The sequence below is a fragment of the Chaetura pelagica genome, unplaced genomic scaffold (assembly GCF_000747805.2).
Source record: "Chaetura pelagica isolate M959 unplaced genomic scaffold, ChaPel_1.0 scaffold548, whole genome shotgun sequence".
NCBI classification, from domain to species: Eukaryota; Metazoa; Chordata; class Aves; order Apodiformes; family Apodidae; genus Chaetura; species Chaetura pelagica.
The window spans coordinates 268,474-284,960 of NW_009970728.1; the positions used below are offsets into that span (position 1 = coordinate 268,474).

At 46.7% G+C, this 16,487-nt stretch overlaps 1 protein-coding gene across 1 annotated transcript; it reads left to right on the forward strand.

The window, feature by feature from the left end:
- Positions 1-986: 986 nt before the first annotated feature.
- On the forward strand, positions 987-13,785 carry LOC104397197 (aquaporin-7-like). The gene is made up of 7 exons (XM_010007142.1): positions 987-1,081; positions 4,276-4,480; positions 7,558-7,684; positions 9,057-9,194; positions 11,098-11,216; positions 12,553-12,770; positions 13,632-13,785. Exons 1-7 carry the CDS (start codon positions 987-989, stop codon positions 13,783-13,785), a joined length of 1,056 nt encoding a protein of 351 aa, XP_010005444.1.
- Positions 13,786-16,487: the final 2,702 nt, after the last annotated feature.

Genomic DNA, 16,487 nt, shown 5'->3' on the forward strand with positions numbered 1-16,487 from the left:
TCCTGTCATCAGTCTCTGCTCTGGTTTTGCTCTTTGAGACTGTTAATGTGTCTGGAGGAGGAATGAGGCAGAGAAGATAGCACAAAATGGAGTATAAGAGGTTTTGTCAGTGGCACCATTTGAGAGAGTGTACTCATTGCATCCCGAGGGGGTGACATGGTCACACTGTGCTGTCTCTGGGATACAGTCATAGTCAAGGTAACATCCAGGTCAGTGTGCTGGCTCCACCAGGCTCTGCAACTTCAGACCACCCAGTTCCCACTCACTGTCTCCCCCTCAGCCTGCAGCTTTTCCCCTGTAATCTCTCCTTTCAGACTACAGGTGTTCATACTCCTCCAGGAGAAAGTCTGGCTCCTCTTATCTCCAGGGTGATGATGTCCTGTGAGCCCTGTGTTTTCCCCAGCTTTCTCCATATCTGTGGATTGAAAGCAGACCCAAGCAGGTGGCTCAGAGCTTGGTGGAAATGTTTGCACCAGCAGGTGGGACCCTGGGCTTGAGCAGGTCAGGAGAACAAGATACTCATGGTCGGGGATGGGGTGGGGAATGGGGGAGCAGCAGATGAGGAGCTAGCAGGACTTTGGTGGAAGTCCCATAGGTACCCCAAGTCCCTTGTGAGATCTGAGGTGCTCCTGTGCCTCTGTTTCTCTCTGTTAAGTGCCCTTTATGGAGGAGACTGTCCAGGGCTTTGCCGAGAGGGAAGCTAATGGGCTGCCTCAAAAAACACGACTCTTTTCTGCATATAAAAATCACCCAATTTGGTTTGGAAAGCCAGATGAAGAGCAGGGGGACAAGATGGCCCAGGGTGGAGCAACCCAGGCGCTCTCTGCTCTGTTGCCTAACAATGGGGCCAGCACTGCCCTAGGGAACCCCTGCTCTCAGCTCTACCTCCAGTGACCAACAAGAGGCAAGTAGTTCTTCTGCTGACACCTCTGCCTCGAGATCTGCTCCAGCTGAGTGAGCTTTAGCTGTCTTGGGCAGGGGACACCATGTTCTTAGACGACGAAGACAAAATCTCTGAAGGAGGGCAGGATACCACCGGTGCGCCACAACAGCCCTCCAAGTCCTACGTGTGCCCAGAATGGTAAAAGCTGGCCTGGTTTCACTGGAAAGGAGCATGCATGGGTGATGTGCCTTTGACCAGTTTCAGGGCAAGTGGCAGTGGTGTGCAGGGGGAGAGAGAAGGCTGTGAAGGATGGTGTCCTGGCAGCGTGGGGTTGGGTAGCAGCATGGAGAGCAAAGCTGTCTGCCAAGAGACAGATATCTGGGGTGTCTGCAACTCATGCAGTGCCTGAATGGGGGAGAGGAGGAGCTAGGTGTGAGACCATGGGGTGTGGGTGCTCTCAATATGCTAAGTGTGGTCTTCTCTGGACATCTAAGGCCATACCAGTGGAGTAATGGTCTCTCTGACCTGGTCTTGTTTCCTAAAAGGGCCCTGGAGATGTCTCAGTATGTTCATTTGGCCTGATGCATTTGGCAAGCTGTCCACGGTGAGGAGCTCCTCTGCTGTGCTGTTTGCTCATGTTCCTCTCACTCTGGGAACAAGTTAATGCTCCACCAGCAGGGCTGAAGCTAATGGAGTGGTGACGTTCCAGCTGTTGATTAGTGCAATTAAGAGATAAATGAGCTTCAGAGTGCAGAGGAAACACGTTCACTGTCAAAGAGTGTCAGGGAAGTTATTCCTTGCAGAAGCATAGCTGCCCTGGAGTCCCTGGAGTGGTCATCCTTCCTAGGGCTGTTCTAGCAGGAGTCTCGGGAGAGGGGTTGCTGTTCACTTCAGTACTGTAGGTATCAACACTGACACTATTAGTGAGTCTTGGTTGTGCCAGGATTTTCTTCTACAAGCTGAGGCTTTTATTACTAGTGTTGAAAGCACACCTGTCTTAGGAAAGAAAACGGGTTTTGTTCCACAGGTGTTTGCTTAATGTGTGATGGAAAACACAGCAAACTCATCATAGGGTCAATGTTGAGTGAAGTTTCAACATCTGAGTCAAGCTAAACATCAGGAGGCAGTGCAGAGCCAAGTGAAAGTAACTAATGCTCTTCTAACAAACCTTATAGGAAAAGTTTATCGGATAGCATCTGTAAGAAATCAGTTAACTCATGACTGTGATAGGATAATGCTGGCACATGAACAAATGGTTTTGAGAATTTGGCTGGAAATTAGAATAAAGTCTCTACTCTCCAGTGCAGTAAGTTCTGGTAATAGGCTTCCAGCAGAAGCAATCAGGGAAAAAAAGCACTTACCCCTAAAATGGAGATTGGCCTGGTCATGAAAGGGACATGGTGTGGCTGCTTATGCTAGTAGGGGACTCCGTTTAGTGACCCCAGAGGTCCTTGACAGTCCTACAGTTGAATGAAACCTTGCAAGTACAAACAGGTCATGCTGGGTTACTGGCAGCTCTTTGGGCTCCAGCCCTTTTGATTAGCTCTAGCTAATTAGAAAGTGGAGGGTGACAGGTGCAGGCTCTCTCATTTTGGTTTTGTGTGCTGCCAGAGCAGTGATCCTCTGCCCTGTAGGACTCATAGAAATGTGATTTCTATGTAGTTACACTCCATGAATGTATATATCTTTCTTTGATGTATAAAAATGTCTAGAGGAACCCTGAAACTAAGCAGTTCCCACATTTTCAGTAGCCAACACAGGAGCTCATCTGAACAACTTTAAGGGAAAAATTAATGTCTCAGTGCCATCTTGTGGAGTGACCAGCTTAAAAGGAGCAAGCAGCAGCAAGAGGCACATCCAATGATCCATGAAGCTATCCTAGAAGCTTGTTTAAGTTCTAGGAAATTTGATGGTAATATTTGGGATTATGCTGCAAATATTAGCATCAAACCAAATATTTCTATTGCAAACTGGTATTGCCTTTTTCCCTGTGGAGATTGCAAGTTCATGTGAGCGTGGTGTTCCCAAAAAATACCTGTCCCTTTTTCAGTCAAAATTAGAATATGGAGATGCCTATAGCTAATACTGGAATGCAAGAGACAAAGCCTTTTAGAGAAACAGCAGTTTTCCTGTTTGCTCACACAGAAGGAATCCACTTAGAAGGCTCCCTGAGAATTAGGAGTGAAAACTGAAGTTGTAGGTGCAGTTGTGAGGGACCCATTCACACCTTGTCCATCTGAGAAAGGCTGTGAGATCTCCAACACATGCTGCTGACTGGACCTCAGCCTGACATGTCAGCTGGAAATTACCATGTGCAGAAGAAACTCTTGTCACCACCCTGCCCTCGTGCTCCAGTGCCCATTTTTGTGTGCTCCACCAACAAACATTTGAATGGCAGAGACTGAAGCGACCTGGAAAAAATTGTCATCCACTTTTTCTGTGCCACAGCATGGCTCACAGCCTCCTAGGACAAAAAGCCTTCCCACCCAGAAATATTCTGTAGGAACAGCCTTGCAAAAAATGCAATTATTTGTTTGGATGGTCCTTATATCAGAGACAGACTAGCAATTTACTGCATATTTAGTCAGGCATTCACTGAGGTCAATAGCTAATCTGTCTCTGGGGGAGGGCTTACTTCAGTCCATAAACACTTCCACTGGATATACAGTCTTGGCAATGGTCCACAGTGGAGCTGTAAGAACACATGGTGAGCAGGGAGATAAGCAGAGGGAATCTGGAGATGGAGGAGGAATCATGACAGTGAGGGCTCTGCTCTGGCAGCTAGATGAGATTGAAGGTCTGTGGGGACCATTGCCAAGACTGGCCTCTCCCTGCCCTCTATGAGAGGACAGACCAGGTTGCTGGTGGGGAAGTTCTTCACCAGTGTGATGGGAGCTGTGGACACAGCTGTATTTAGCTACAGCAAATGCTCTACTTGAAGCAACCTCGTGGCACTGGGCTCTTCCCAGCTGCAGGCAGGGTTGCACACTAGTTCCAGGCAGAGCACCACTGCAGGCGGAGCATCCAAACAGTCCTGCAAAGCACACAGAAATTATCCAAATCCCACCTGTTTAAAAAAAAAAAAAAAAAAAAAAGAGAATAAAGCACCAGACAATTAGCCAGCAGGTTACAATGCAGTGCACAAAGTTCTTGTTCAGTGCCCATGAAAAAGGTTAGGAGAACGACAGAGGCTGTAGGAACACACCAAAGCTCTTCAGAGCTTCGCTACCCTGGAGACAGGCTGCTCCTGGGCACAGGATTTGCTGTCCCCCAGTTGCAGAAATGTTGCATCTTGACCATATAGTTTAAAAAGCATGAGATGTGTGTGGGGGAAGACTTGGAAGCTGGCTGCTACTTTATTGGCTTGTTCATCGTTAACCAAATGAATGAAGGTGTCTGGAGGTGGAGGGAGGGAGCCAAGTCTCAAAGGGTAACTGGGCTCAGTGCTACGAAGTGTGGTGTCACAACAGACACTCCTGCAGCTGCAGGCCAAAGCCAGAGAGCAGTATGCTGGAGAAGATTCGGAAGTCGCTCACGATTCGTAACACCGTCATCAGGGAGCTGCTGGCAGAAGCTCTGGGGATGTTCATCCTCATGGTAAGGAGGAGATGGGCCCAGGTGTGAGTGTCTGTGCACGTGCATGTGTATGCGGGCTGAGTGAGAAGCATTTGCAGCAGCATTTTGTGAGGTCAGTGGTTTCCTACAACATCCTCAGGGTTGCTCAGCAGCTGCTTGCTGCTGCTCACCCCTCTGCTCTGATGGGACAGCAGCTTCCCAGTAGGTAGACCACCTGTCAAAAAACTTCTGGAGGAAAAAATCAGTGTGATGAGTGAGAGGTGAACACTGGGTCAAGGTGAAGCAGGTGGGGATGAGCAGCTGTTTCTCTTCCAGGAGAAAAACAAGGAAGAGTCCGGGAACTAAACCAAAGAGCAGTGTCTGGTCAAAGCAATGCTTGTGCCAAAGCCCCTGAGAGATCCCATGCAGTGAATTGAGGCTTTTCTTCCTCCTGTGCAGAGGTGATGGTGTGGTTGGGGGATCCTGCACAGGTCTGGGGAGTAGACCCTGACTCCTCTACCACTAACAGCCTCTGTGAAATGTGAACATCATTCATTCATCTTGCTCTTGGGGTTGTCAGGGTAATGAGAGCCTGTGAAATTCTCCAGAGTCACAACCCACAATTAGGAAATATGATTACTATGTGCAAAGCATGACAGGATTTTGCTTTTGGTTTCCTTATGCTGACAAATGAATAGTGCTTATCCAATCATACAGAATCTCCCCCCTGGCATGAGGGTATTTTTTTTTTTTCATGCAGAAAAAGTGTTTTTAAGCTCTCCGGCTTCTTTGGGTGTGTTTGGGGAGAAGGTGAGGAAGGCTTCACAGTAAGAATTAATCCCTTGGTGGAGGTGCCCACCAGGACCAGAGCCTTCATCTGTTGGACCAGCACAGCAAAATGGGATCCTTCCTCTGAAAAGGTCCATAAAGTGTCTGTGCCAGCTTTATACAACTTGGACTTAGCTTGCAGACCCTCTGGGCTGGGAGAGATACCTTGGACTGGACAGAGGCTGGCATGGAAAGGCTGGGGATAATCCAAACAATTAGTACTTGGAGATTTGCAGAGGAAACTAAGCGTGGTGTAAGCATGGGCATCTTTTGATACAAATGTCTGTACAGATAAAGATGCTTATTTTCAAGGGCACTAACTGTATGTGCAAACTATGCTTGCATTTTATCACATGCTATTGCACATCCAGCTCCTTGAAGTTCACCCCTTACTACATGGGTAGTTTTGCACACTTTGGATTTCAGAGTATAGCCATCTGTGACTCCTCAGCTGAAGCTAAGCAAATGCTTTGCCTTTTCCATTTCTTTTGTATTTTGGTGGTAGAAGTTTTCAGGTGGTGAGGTTCTGGGGTGTCCTACCAGGGCTGTCTCTGGGGAGCAGCATAAGAGGGAGACTTCTCTCTGCATCTGGTAGTCCAAGGTAGATTTTGGGGCCTGCAGCTCACATTGGCTCTTCCTTCACTTATCCCTGTGAGAGAACAGAGTAATAGGAGTGGCACGGCACAGGGACCCTCATCAAGGATTGGCCACAAAGAGCACCCAGCATCTGAAAGTAGCTTCCTATATCCAACTATTTAGCTGGAGGTATCTCTGGGATGCCTGGACGACTGTTGTTTGGATGATAGCACTCAGCCAGGGCTCCAGCCAGGACAGGCAATGTTTATAAAGAAAAGAACTAGGCAGGGAGTTTAAACAGGACAAGGAGGACAAGCAGAAAACAAAAAAAAGAAAGCTGATTTTGGGGCTGTGTTTGGAACAGTACTGAAAAACAAATTCTCTATCCCGTCCTGTGTTTTTCCTGAGGATAGTGTTGTTCACCTACCACAGACATGTCTCCTCCATGTCTTCTGCTCTGCACCCCTCTCTCTGCATGTGCAAAACCTGTGCTTTATGCTTTTGGCTTCTCTTGGATGTGGCTTTGCAAAAGCTCAGAGATGAGCAGGCAAAGTTTTTATAAGGGCTTTGCAGATGCTAGGGGACATCCCAGACACTGCTTTTGGGGGCTTTTGTGGAGGCAGACTGAGATAAGAAGTCACACCCTGCAGGTGTCACACCCATGCAGAGCATGAAATGGGTCTGTGTATACAAGAGAGATAAGAACAGTGTCTCTGGGTAACAGGATTTTGGTGATGTCTGAATGGGAAGAGAGAGTGCAGATGCATGACATAAAATTTGGATCCAGGTAGAGCAGCCAGTAAAGATCTGAGTCAAAACAGGCCAGGCCAGAGCAGAAGTTTAGATGCTGGAGAATATACTGAATTTTTTGTCTTGGAAGGATATGTCACTCTGGATAAACATCAATGCAGTGCAAGGAGGAGGATACACTTTCTGAAGCATAAGTGGTTTGAAAGGCAGAAACCTCAAAATAAGCTTTCTTCTTCTCCAGATTTCAGTGTAAGAGTTGTGCAAAGGAGTGGCTTCTTCACCCTTTGACCACATTAAAAAAGTGAAATAGATTTTACTTTCAGGCCAGAGTAATTTCTTGAGTATGTTTTTTTCCCCGCTTGAAAGTGTTAATTTTTCTTTTTGCTTATTTTTTCCTGGCTCTCCTTTAGTTAATAAAACTTTGGCTGTTTTCAGACTGAAAGTGTATGTGTTGAAAGGAAAAGTCAAACCAGAATTTCCTTGCTTGTTGTTACCAAAATTAGAGTGGAGTTTGGCAAATAGCTAGGTGCTACCCAAACTACGTTTTCAGTCAGTATTGCACAGCAGGAAAACAAAAATAACAAGAATTTGCCCATCCTCCTTCCATCCAGGTTGGGTACGGCCTCTGGATGTTCTGTGGTGATGGTCCCTAGGATCATGTCCCTGGCTTCAGGCAGGTGTCCTTACCATGGCTGTGTAAGTGATCCCCTGTGAGCCCTGGACCTTGGTGCAGATGTTTGGAGTTTGTCTCCCTACAACCAAACCATGACTAAATTGCTTGGTTAGGTGTGATGGGCACCACTGAAGAATAATCCAGTTGTCCAATGTCCAGTTGTCACTTCATCTCCTGACTGAGAGCAACTTAGAGTAATCCCATCTTTGTGAACTAATTAATATTGCAAGGAAGCTCAGTCCACCACACTAATAACACTACTTTTAACATTCTTTCTTTTTCCATACGATAGATTTTCGGCTTGTCTACTGTGGCACAAGTAGTATTAGGAAGAGGAGCCTCTGGGGAACACCTGAGCATCAATATGGGATTTGGCATTGGTGTTATCTTGGCCATCCATGCAGCTGGAGGAGTTTCTGGTGAGTGGGACCCTTGAGCATAGGGCATCTCTTTGCCCCGTGGAGGCCACGTGGGTCAGAGGCAGCACAAGTGGGCTGTGGAGGGGCAAGGATGGAATGGCAAGGCAGGACAGTGCCCTCACCAGAAAAAAATGCAGTCCTAGGCTCCCCCAGCAAGAAGAGCAGGGGAGGTCTGGTGACTGTATCCAGGGTCACCCTCGTAACCCAGTGACCAGAGCCAAGTCTGCAGGCAGAAGGCTGGTTTGAATTCAAGCCAAGGAGTTGTAATGGCACAGCAAGGCATACCTACAGTATGTTGAGCCCAAATGCATGTTCTGAGCTGAGACAGGGGTAAGAGGAACAGGGGGAGCCAGCCGTTCCCTCCTGTTGTTTAGCAAAGCCAGGTTTCAGCATTGCTCCCCACTACGTGCTTGTGTTATGTGATCATGGCCCAAGGAGACAAGGAGTTCTAAAAACATGTTGCCAGTCTGACACATGGGGAAGTAAATAATTTATTGCAAAGGAGAGCTTACTGCTGATGTGGCAACAAGGAATGGTATGCAAATTTTCTCCTTATCATCCACACCCATGTGCACATGCCCCATGTGAACTCGGGAGGTGGTTGTGGGTTCATGGGTGGTATTTCTCACATGACAGGTCATTACCTTTGCCTTCCGCAATTTTTGCATTCATTAGCACTGAGAGAAGAGATTAAGGGCTCTAGTGTGCAGAAAATAAAAGCGCTTCCTTTCTCCTGAACTGTTGGAGCAGAAAGATGTCCAAGGTTGGGGCTGACTTGGAAAGAAGTTTTTACTCCACACAAGAGGTCAGCTCTTGGTCTCCCTGTCCTTTTGGAGCTGATGAAAACATTTGGGAAAAAGTGGGATGAAGAAAGTAGGTCCCTGCAGTCCCATGTGACATTTGAGATGAGGCTAATCTGATGGCTGTGATGTGGGAGGAAGAGTCTAAGGTCAGCCAGCAACAGGCTGGCTCTGGGGCCAGTTTAAGGGCTTCCTGGCATTGTGATTTGGCCTAGTTGTGTCACAAGGTGATTCTTGTGATCTCTGAAATGGCTGGCCATGCCTGCAAAGGATCAGAGAATCAAAGAAAAAGGGGTCTGCCTCCATTTCAGTTGTGGCTGTGGGGCTGTAACAGGCGGTACATGCACACTCTCTTCAGTCTGTCCTGGACTTTGATGACATATGGTTCTGTTCTTAATCATTTAGCTTCCCAAGGAAAATGGGTCAGTTTTGAGTATGTGCAGGAGGGAGACACCCTACCCTGGGACAGCTTTGGTGTCCTGGAGCAAGATCTGGCCAGATTACTGTGGGGTGTGGGGCACGCTTCAAAACAACATGGGTCAAGGGTACAATCTTTTGCTTTGATTTTGCAGGAGCTCATCTGAATGGTGCCATCACCCTCACACACTGCATTTTAGGAAATCTCCCCTGGAGAAAGTTCCCTGCTTACCTGGCTGGCCAGTGCCTGGGGTCCTTCAGTGCAGCAGCTGTTGTCTTTGCTCTTTATTACGGTATGGGTGTGTCTTTATCCCAGGGGTTGCAGTGGGCACTACTTCAGTCTTAACTCACACTTCATTGCCTGGAGAAGACAAGGCTCTGGGGATACCTTATTGTGGCCTTTCAATACTTCAAGGGGTCTTATAAGAAGGATGGGGACACACTCTTTAATAGGGCCTGTTGCAATAGAACGTGGGGTAATGGTTTTAAACTAAAAGGAGGTAGATTTAGGCTAGGTATAAGGAATAAATTTTTTATTATGAGGGTGGTGAAACACTGGAACAGGTTTCCCAGAGTGGTGGTAGAAGCCCCTTCCCTGGAAACATTTGAGGTCAGGTTGAATAGGGCTCTGAGCAACCTCATCTCATTGAAGACAGTCCTGCTCATTGGTGGGGTTTGGATTAGATAACTTTTAAGGGTCCCCCCAGCCCAAACCACTCTACAGTTTGTCAGAAATATTTCCTTTTACAGTACCCAGCATGATACTGGTATGAGGAGGGTGAGCTCCTCGCCAGTGGGACAGACCTTCATAATTCAAATCCACCACAGGCCCCAGGTATTTCTGGGAAGGATTTGCAGAATCCTGGAGAATAGAATGCACATCCTGTCTTTTGCTTTGATTTTGCAGGAGCTCATCTGAATGGTGCCATCACCCTCACACACTGCATTTTAGGAAATCTCCCCTGGAGAAAGTTCCCTGCTTACCTGGCTGGCCAGTGCCTGGGGTCCTTCAGTGCAGCAGCTGTTGTCTTTGCTCTTTATTACGGTATGGGTGTGTCTTTATCCCAGGGGTTGCAGTGGGCACTACTTCAGTCTTAACTCACACTTCATTGCCTGGAGAAGACAAGGCTCTGGGGATACCTTATTGTGGCCTTTCAATACTTCAAGGGGTCTTATAAGAAGGATGGGGACACACTCTTTAATAGGGCCTGTTGCAATAGAACGTGGGGTAATGGTTTTAAACTAAAAGGAGGTAGATTTAGGCTAGGTATAAGGAATAAATTTTTTATTATGAGGGTGGTGAAACACTGGAACAGGTTTCCCAGAGTGGTGGTAGAAGCCCCTTCCCTGGAAACATTTGAGGTCAGGTTGAATAGGGCTCTGAGCAACCTCATCTCATTGAAGACAGTCCTGCTCATTGGTGGGGTTTGGATTAGATAACTTTTAAGGGTCCCCCCAGCCCAAACCACTCTACAGTTTGTCAGAAATATTTCCTTTTACAGTACCCAGCATGATACTGGTATGAGGAGGGTGAGCTCCTCGCCAGTGGGACAGACCTTCATAATTCAAATCCACCACAGGCCCCAGGTATTTCTGGGAAGGATTTGCAGAATCCTGGAGAATAGAATGCACATCCTGGATGTGAAGTGTTCCTGGAGAACACTCCTTTTTGCTTAGGGTATTTCCACTGCCAAACCCTGTCCTCAACTCAAGGCCAGCAGCTGCATTTTGTCAGCATTTTGCTTCTAGGCTCTGCGAGAGCTTGAGTTATATGGACTACCATGTATTAGGTAAATCTGGAGTGCTCAGGGACTGTGCTGGTCTATGGAAACAGGACAGCAGTCATCTGTGGTTTAGAGTTTTGGGCAAAGGACACACCATTTATTGCCTCCAGTATGGCTCAGTCTCCAAGAGGCAGAGGGATGGAGGCCTTCAGCACATCCAGAGCGTCCAGTGTGCCCCAGGATCCTACAGCAGGGCCAGGGAGCTGGTAGGTGTAAGGGAGCAATTGCAGGCCAAAGAATTTGGGTGACAGATACCAATGAGGTCATGCCCTGTAAGGCATGTGTCACCTACATCATACATCACATTGCCTCTCTTCCCCATGGTGTCTGTGCTGGCTGCAATAGCTTGACTTTGGTAGGTGCCATGTGGGATGAACTCTGTACTAATTCCCGTATTTCCCATTTCTCCTAGATGCTCTGCATGATTACAGCAATGGGAACTTTACAGTGATAGGACCTAATGCCACAGCATCTATCTTCTGCACTTACCCTGCCGCCCATATGTCTTTTCTGGGGAGCATCTTCACAGAGGTCAGTGGAGATTGCTGTGGTGTTCTAGAAGGTGGTTGGTAATGGGGGCTATTGCAGGTCTGTGACAGGGGACCCACATTGCTATGTCCAAGGAGCCCACGGCCCAGGCAGATGTCTGGATCCAAGGCACATGCCTGGTTCCAAGGCACCGTGGTGGGTGAGGAAGCCCAAAAGCTTATGCCTGCAGGCTGCTCTGCAGCTTGGTCCGAATGCCCTCCAAAATCTTCCCTGCCCAAGCAAAGGGAAGTGAGAAGCTGAGCTATATCAGGAACTATCTACCTCCTTTGGGTTCTCGGCAGTTCCCTGAACTGTTCAACTTTTTGAAACCTATACCCTCTCCAGCTCTGCTGGCTGCCCCTCAGTGGCACAGAGGGCGTGGAACTGTCTTCACTTGAACAGAGCCTGTCTGGATTGAACCTGTGGGGTTTGAACAGTCCACTATAGACTGTGTACAGTTGATTCCTGGCATTCAACATAATGTCCAGATGCTCAGAAATTGAAAGGGGATATCTCAGCACTGGCACACTGGAGAAGGAATATTCACTTACAATTCAGATCTGAGGAAGCCTATGAGCTGATATGCTATTGCCTGGGCATGATGATGGGGACAGTGAGAGCTGGAAAGCTTATGGATGGGGACCTGTGGGAAACCCGAGTACCAGCTTGCGACAGAACCTAATCACTCAGTCTGCTGTGAAGCATGCAGAATTCTTGCTGCACAAGGAAACAAACTACAGAGACAGTGTGTTTGCAAGAGTTGCAGAGTTTCTGCTTTTGCTGGCATCTCTGCACACAGCCCAAGGCTCTCTGGCTGTATTTTCTGAAGCAGAAAGAGACAGGAGTCATCACCTCTATTCAAAGTACAGCTCCTGACATCCTGGGCACTGTAGATCTACAAACATCAGCTACATCCTGTCACAGATGGAAGATTCAGTTTCCCAGATGAGAATGTGGCATCTGCTGCTAATTCTGAAATGGCTGATTTAACAGGCTATATAAAACATTACTCCCACTAGGGAGGATGAGATTTCTCTCACTAGTGGTTTGTTAAGGTTCTCCCTTTGTTAGATGAAATGGACTCAGTGCTGAGAATTTTTCTATCAGTTCTAGAGCATTTCTGGTGATGAGATGGACAAGTTTTTCCTAGGAAATGAGTCAAGACTTTTCTTCAGTTAACTTGTGAAGAAGAAATAACATTGAGGTTCTTCTTGACTTGATCAGACCATGAATCCCACCTGCTCTTCCATCCCGGAAAGTCTCTTCCTCTCTACTAAGCAGGATCCTTCTACCTTCCCTATTCTCTCTTCTGACCTGTTTCCCTTCCTTGCTCCTACAGTTTCTGGCGACTGTGATGCTGCTCCTGGGCATTCTGGTCATCCATGACGAGAAAAACAACGCAGCCCTTAAGGGCACACAGCCCCTGCTCACGGGTTTACTGGTCATGGGCATTGGCATGGGGATGGGGATGAACACAGGCTACGCCATAAACCCCTCTCGGGATCTGCCCCCCAGGATCTTCACAGCACTTGCTGGCTGGGGAATGGAAGTCTTCACGTGAGTGACCAATTTTGCTTTTACACAGCTCAGCTTGCAAGGAGAGTAGATAAGCCCAAGATAAAATGGTCATAAAGCCTTTTTCTTTGGACCAAGTGATGGTATCGCTACAGAATACATTTTCCACTCTCAGAGATCAGGGGTTGTGCATAGAGGAACTCTCCTCATTATGTACACAAAATTTGGGGTACCCTTATTCTCCAGCATGGGATTCATCATGGGATTCATCTTGACATTCAGATACATCAATCTGGGCACCAAATTTGCTACCTGTTAGCTGGAGGTCCAACTGATTATTGCAGTAACTGGCGAGCCAGAGAGTGATTCAGCTCACCTGAAAGCAGGTACTTACAGCTGGATTGCTGAATAGCTGAATTTAGATGTCTGAATCTGGAGATGAAATTTGTTGTCCTGCCCTACCTAGTAAGATGGTGCCATGGCTTTTACCATGGTGAAGTCAGTAGCAGTCTCCTAACCTGGCTGCTAATTTTCATTACATTTTCAGAAAATATTTTGAGAGCTTGGTAAAGGAGGTGCAGATGTTACTGGAAATGTGAAGAAAAAGGGTGTGTGGGTGTGTGTGTCTGTCTGACAGTCACACACATCAGGATCACATGGATTGTTTCTGTAGGAGAACAAGAAACCTGCAAAAAATGTGAATCCACCTTCTCAGCCCTATGGGGAAAATGAGAATTTGTTTAAGCCAGTTGTAGACCCCAGTGTGTGATGTTGATCTAGATGCCTCAGCTCACACAGCTCTCTCCTGCCCCAGCAGAATCAGGTCACCACACCCTGTGCTATGCAGTAGCTGGGCATTTGTTTGTCTGGCTCACCAGCTGCATTTTCTGTGTTTCCTTTTAGGGCTGGAAATCACTGGTGGTGGGTCCCACTTGTAGCTCCAACATTGGGAAGTCTTGCTGGTGTTTTAGTTTACAAACTCCTCATTGATTTTCACAACGAACCTCTGCTGGAAAGTGAGAAAGGACAGCTTGAGGTGGAGACCTCCAAGCTGTGATGGCCGCATGCTCTGAGGAAAGAGCTTGACAAAAAAGCCTACATGGACATATGGATTGACAGCCAAAGGGTAACCAAGTGGATAACAGGATGTGCAACAGTGCTGCAAGTGGATAAAAGAGGCACTAGTATTCAATAAACCTATTCTGCTTACCCAGACAAATTGGGTCTCTAAGAGACTTGGCAGACTTGGGTAGGGCGAGACCTGTGACCTGAGGAAATTATTCAATCTTTCTGTGTAAAAATAAAAAAACCCCACAAAATAATCATCACATTCTGGAGAAAAGCAAAGCAAAGCTGCGAGACACCAGATACCTGTGTGTTCACAGAAATTAAAATAGAGGATCCAATAGTAGCAGAAATGACTTAGGAAATTTTGATTGGGAATATTCTTTGGCAAGAGGAGATGCTACACTAATGGATCAGAAGCCTAGGCTTACTTCCATTTGCTAACCTGCCACCCTAACAAACACCTAATTTGGCAGAGCACAAAGAGAAAAAGAGCAAGGACAATGTGAAACAGAAACCTGAACCTGTTTTGGGTTTGGCTTTTTTGTTCGTTTGTTTTTCATGCTTTTTTTGTTCATGTGTGTGACTGTGTGTGTATGCTTTTTGATCTGAATGCAGATCCATTCTGAATGCACAGGGAACATGGGAGGGGCTGCAGTGCTCCTGGAGGAATTCTGCAACCTTCATCTGAATAAGGATGTGGGCCTGCACTAGTCTTACAGGTTTGAGGTGTCATCAGACTAAAGCAGTATCAGAAACTACCTGTTCCTGGGGGAGTGACAACAGTTTCAACTTTTCTAGAAAATTCTTAAGCAAGTATGATGTGTATGTCAAGCATGCAACTGCAGTCCCCCAGGGCTTGGTGCCAAGAACACTCAAGATGGGAATATCTGAAGGTAGGAAGTGACAGCACATTACTACTGCACAGAACTCCTGAAAATGGCATTCCCTGGCTTTAATGATCACTCACATCTCACTGTTTAAAGGATTACTAATGTATTACTGTGGCATGGGATGGTAAATACTGACATTTCTGCTTCCCCATTGGAGCTAACCTTAGATTAGAGCAGCTACAGCTGATCTTCACCAGGCACAAGACACACATCAGCTTAAGAGGGCTGAAGAGCATTATAGGATTTTCTCGTTTGCGCGTGGCAGAGGGTGGCTGCCAGGCAATGCTGCAACGACCCCTGTGGGTGGGCCATGGGTAGTGCTGGAAGCCAGCACAGCACACACAGAGCTGGGGGCTGGTGGCTGCAAGGATTTTGAATAGTGAGTGCAGGACAGAAGTGGAATAGCTGTCACAAAGCTCTTTTGGTCTATGGGAACTAAACTGGGAACTTTGCAGTGGCTCAAGATAGGATTAAGTAAGACATTGTCAACCATCCCTTCTCAGTGAGAGATTGTCCACTGCAATAAAATAGCCCCCAAAATTCAGCTTGCATCCTACTCTTACCAGATGTCCTTGTGTATGCACGCCCAACAACATCTTTAAATACCCAATCACTCTGGAGAAAAATACTTAAATCTTTATTAAAATACTATTAAGAACTTACAGAGTGGCTTTGTCTTTCTGAAGGCCATATAAACACTTGTGAAAGCCTCACAATGTCCCTGTCGGGTAGGTTTGCCTTATGTAATTATGTGACTGCTTCACAAATAAAAGATGACGCAGTTTAAATAATAAATGTTTATTTGAAGATGGTGACTTTGATGCTCCTGTTCAGGCACAAATGTGTTAGTTGCTACCATGTGTTTCCAGCACATCTAAGAAGACAGAATGGCATAGAAAAGTAATGGAAAAAATCAGCTGTAACTGAAAACCAACAGTGAATAGGTTAAAGTGCAGTTCTAACCTGAAAACTTACAGTACAGAAAACAGCATCAGGAGCTTCTAAGGCTGTAGGATCTCAGTTTCCCCTGGTCAGATCCTGCCCAACTGAAAAGTGAGAAACGCTGTTTGAATGGTCAACTTTGCAAATTACTGTGTGACAAACCAAGGGGTCCTGTTAGCTTACAGGAAACTTAACACCACTTGACCCACCCTGGCTCAGCAGTTCCCACAAGAGGAGAAAGCAGAGGTAATAAGAGATCTTGCACCTTCTGGCAAACTTCATGCATATTAAGAAGGACACCACATGGATGTCACTATCCAAAAAGATATGGCGCAAAGGCCAAAAGTCCATCTGGGCTGCAGAGCAAGCAGGTAGGCCAATGCAGAGACATAGAAGCTCCAGGTCCCTTTCCACCATGAATCTCAAAGCAGAAGTAGGAAGGAGCACAGGAAAGTGCAGAGTTTTCATTCTGTTTGAAGCAGAAGACACTTCTTTGTTCAGAGGGTTCCAGCCTGCTCCCAAAGCATGCAGGGTCAGGATAGGTTTCTTTCAAAGGAGATGGCAGAAATATCTTCATACACTGTATTTCAGTATGGGTCTATTAAAGTAACAGGGACTTAGGTTTGCTTTCATTTCACTGCTGTAGCTGCACAGGAACAAAAGCTTCCTTACACAGCAGCAATGTCAAGGGCTTCTTCATGCCCTCTGAGAAGTACATGCTACAAGTAGCAGAAGGGAATAAAATCAACATCCCAAGTTTTTTTATCTCAGAGTCTCCAGGAATGACATCCCTCCTGTGTCAAAGCACATTGTGGCTGTATTTCATGCAAATGCTGGAACGTGTGTTCCATGGGCAACT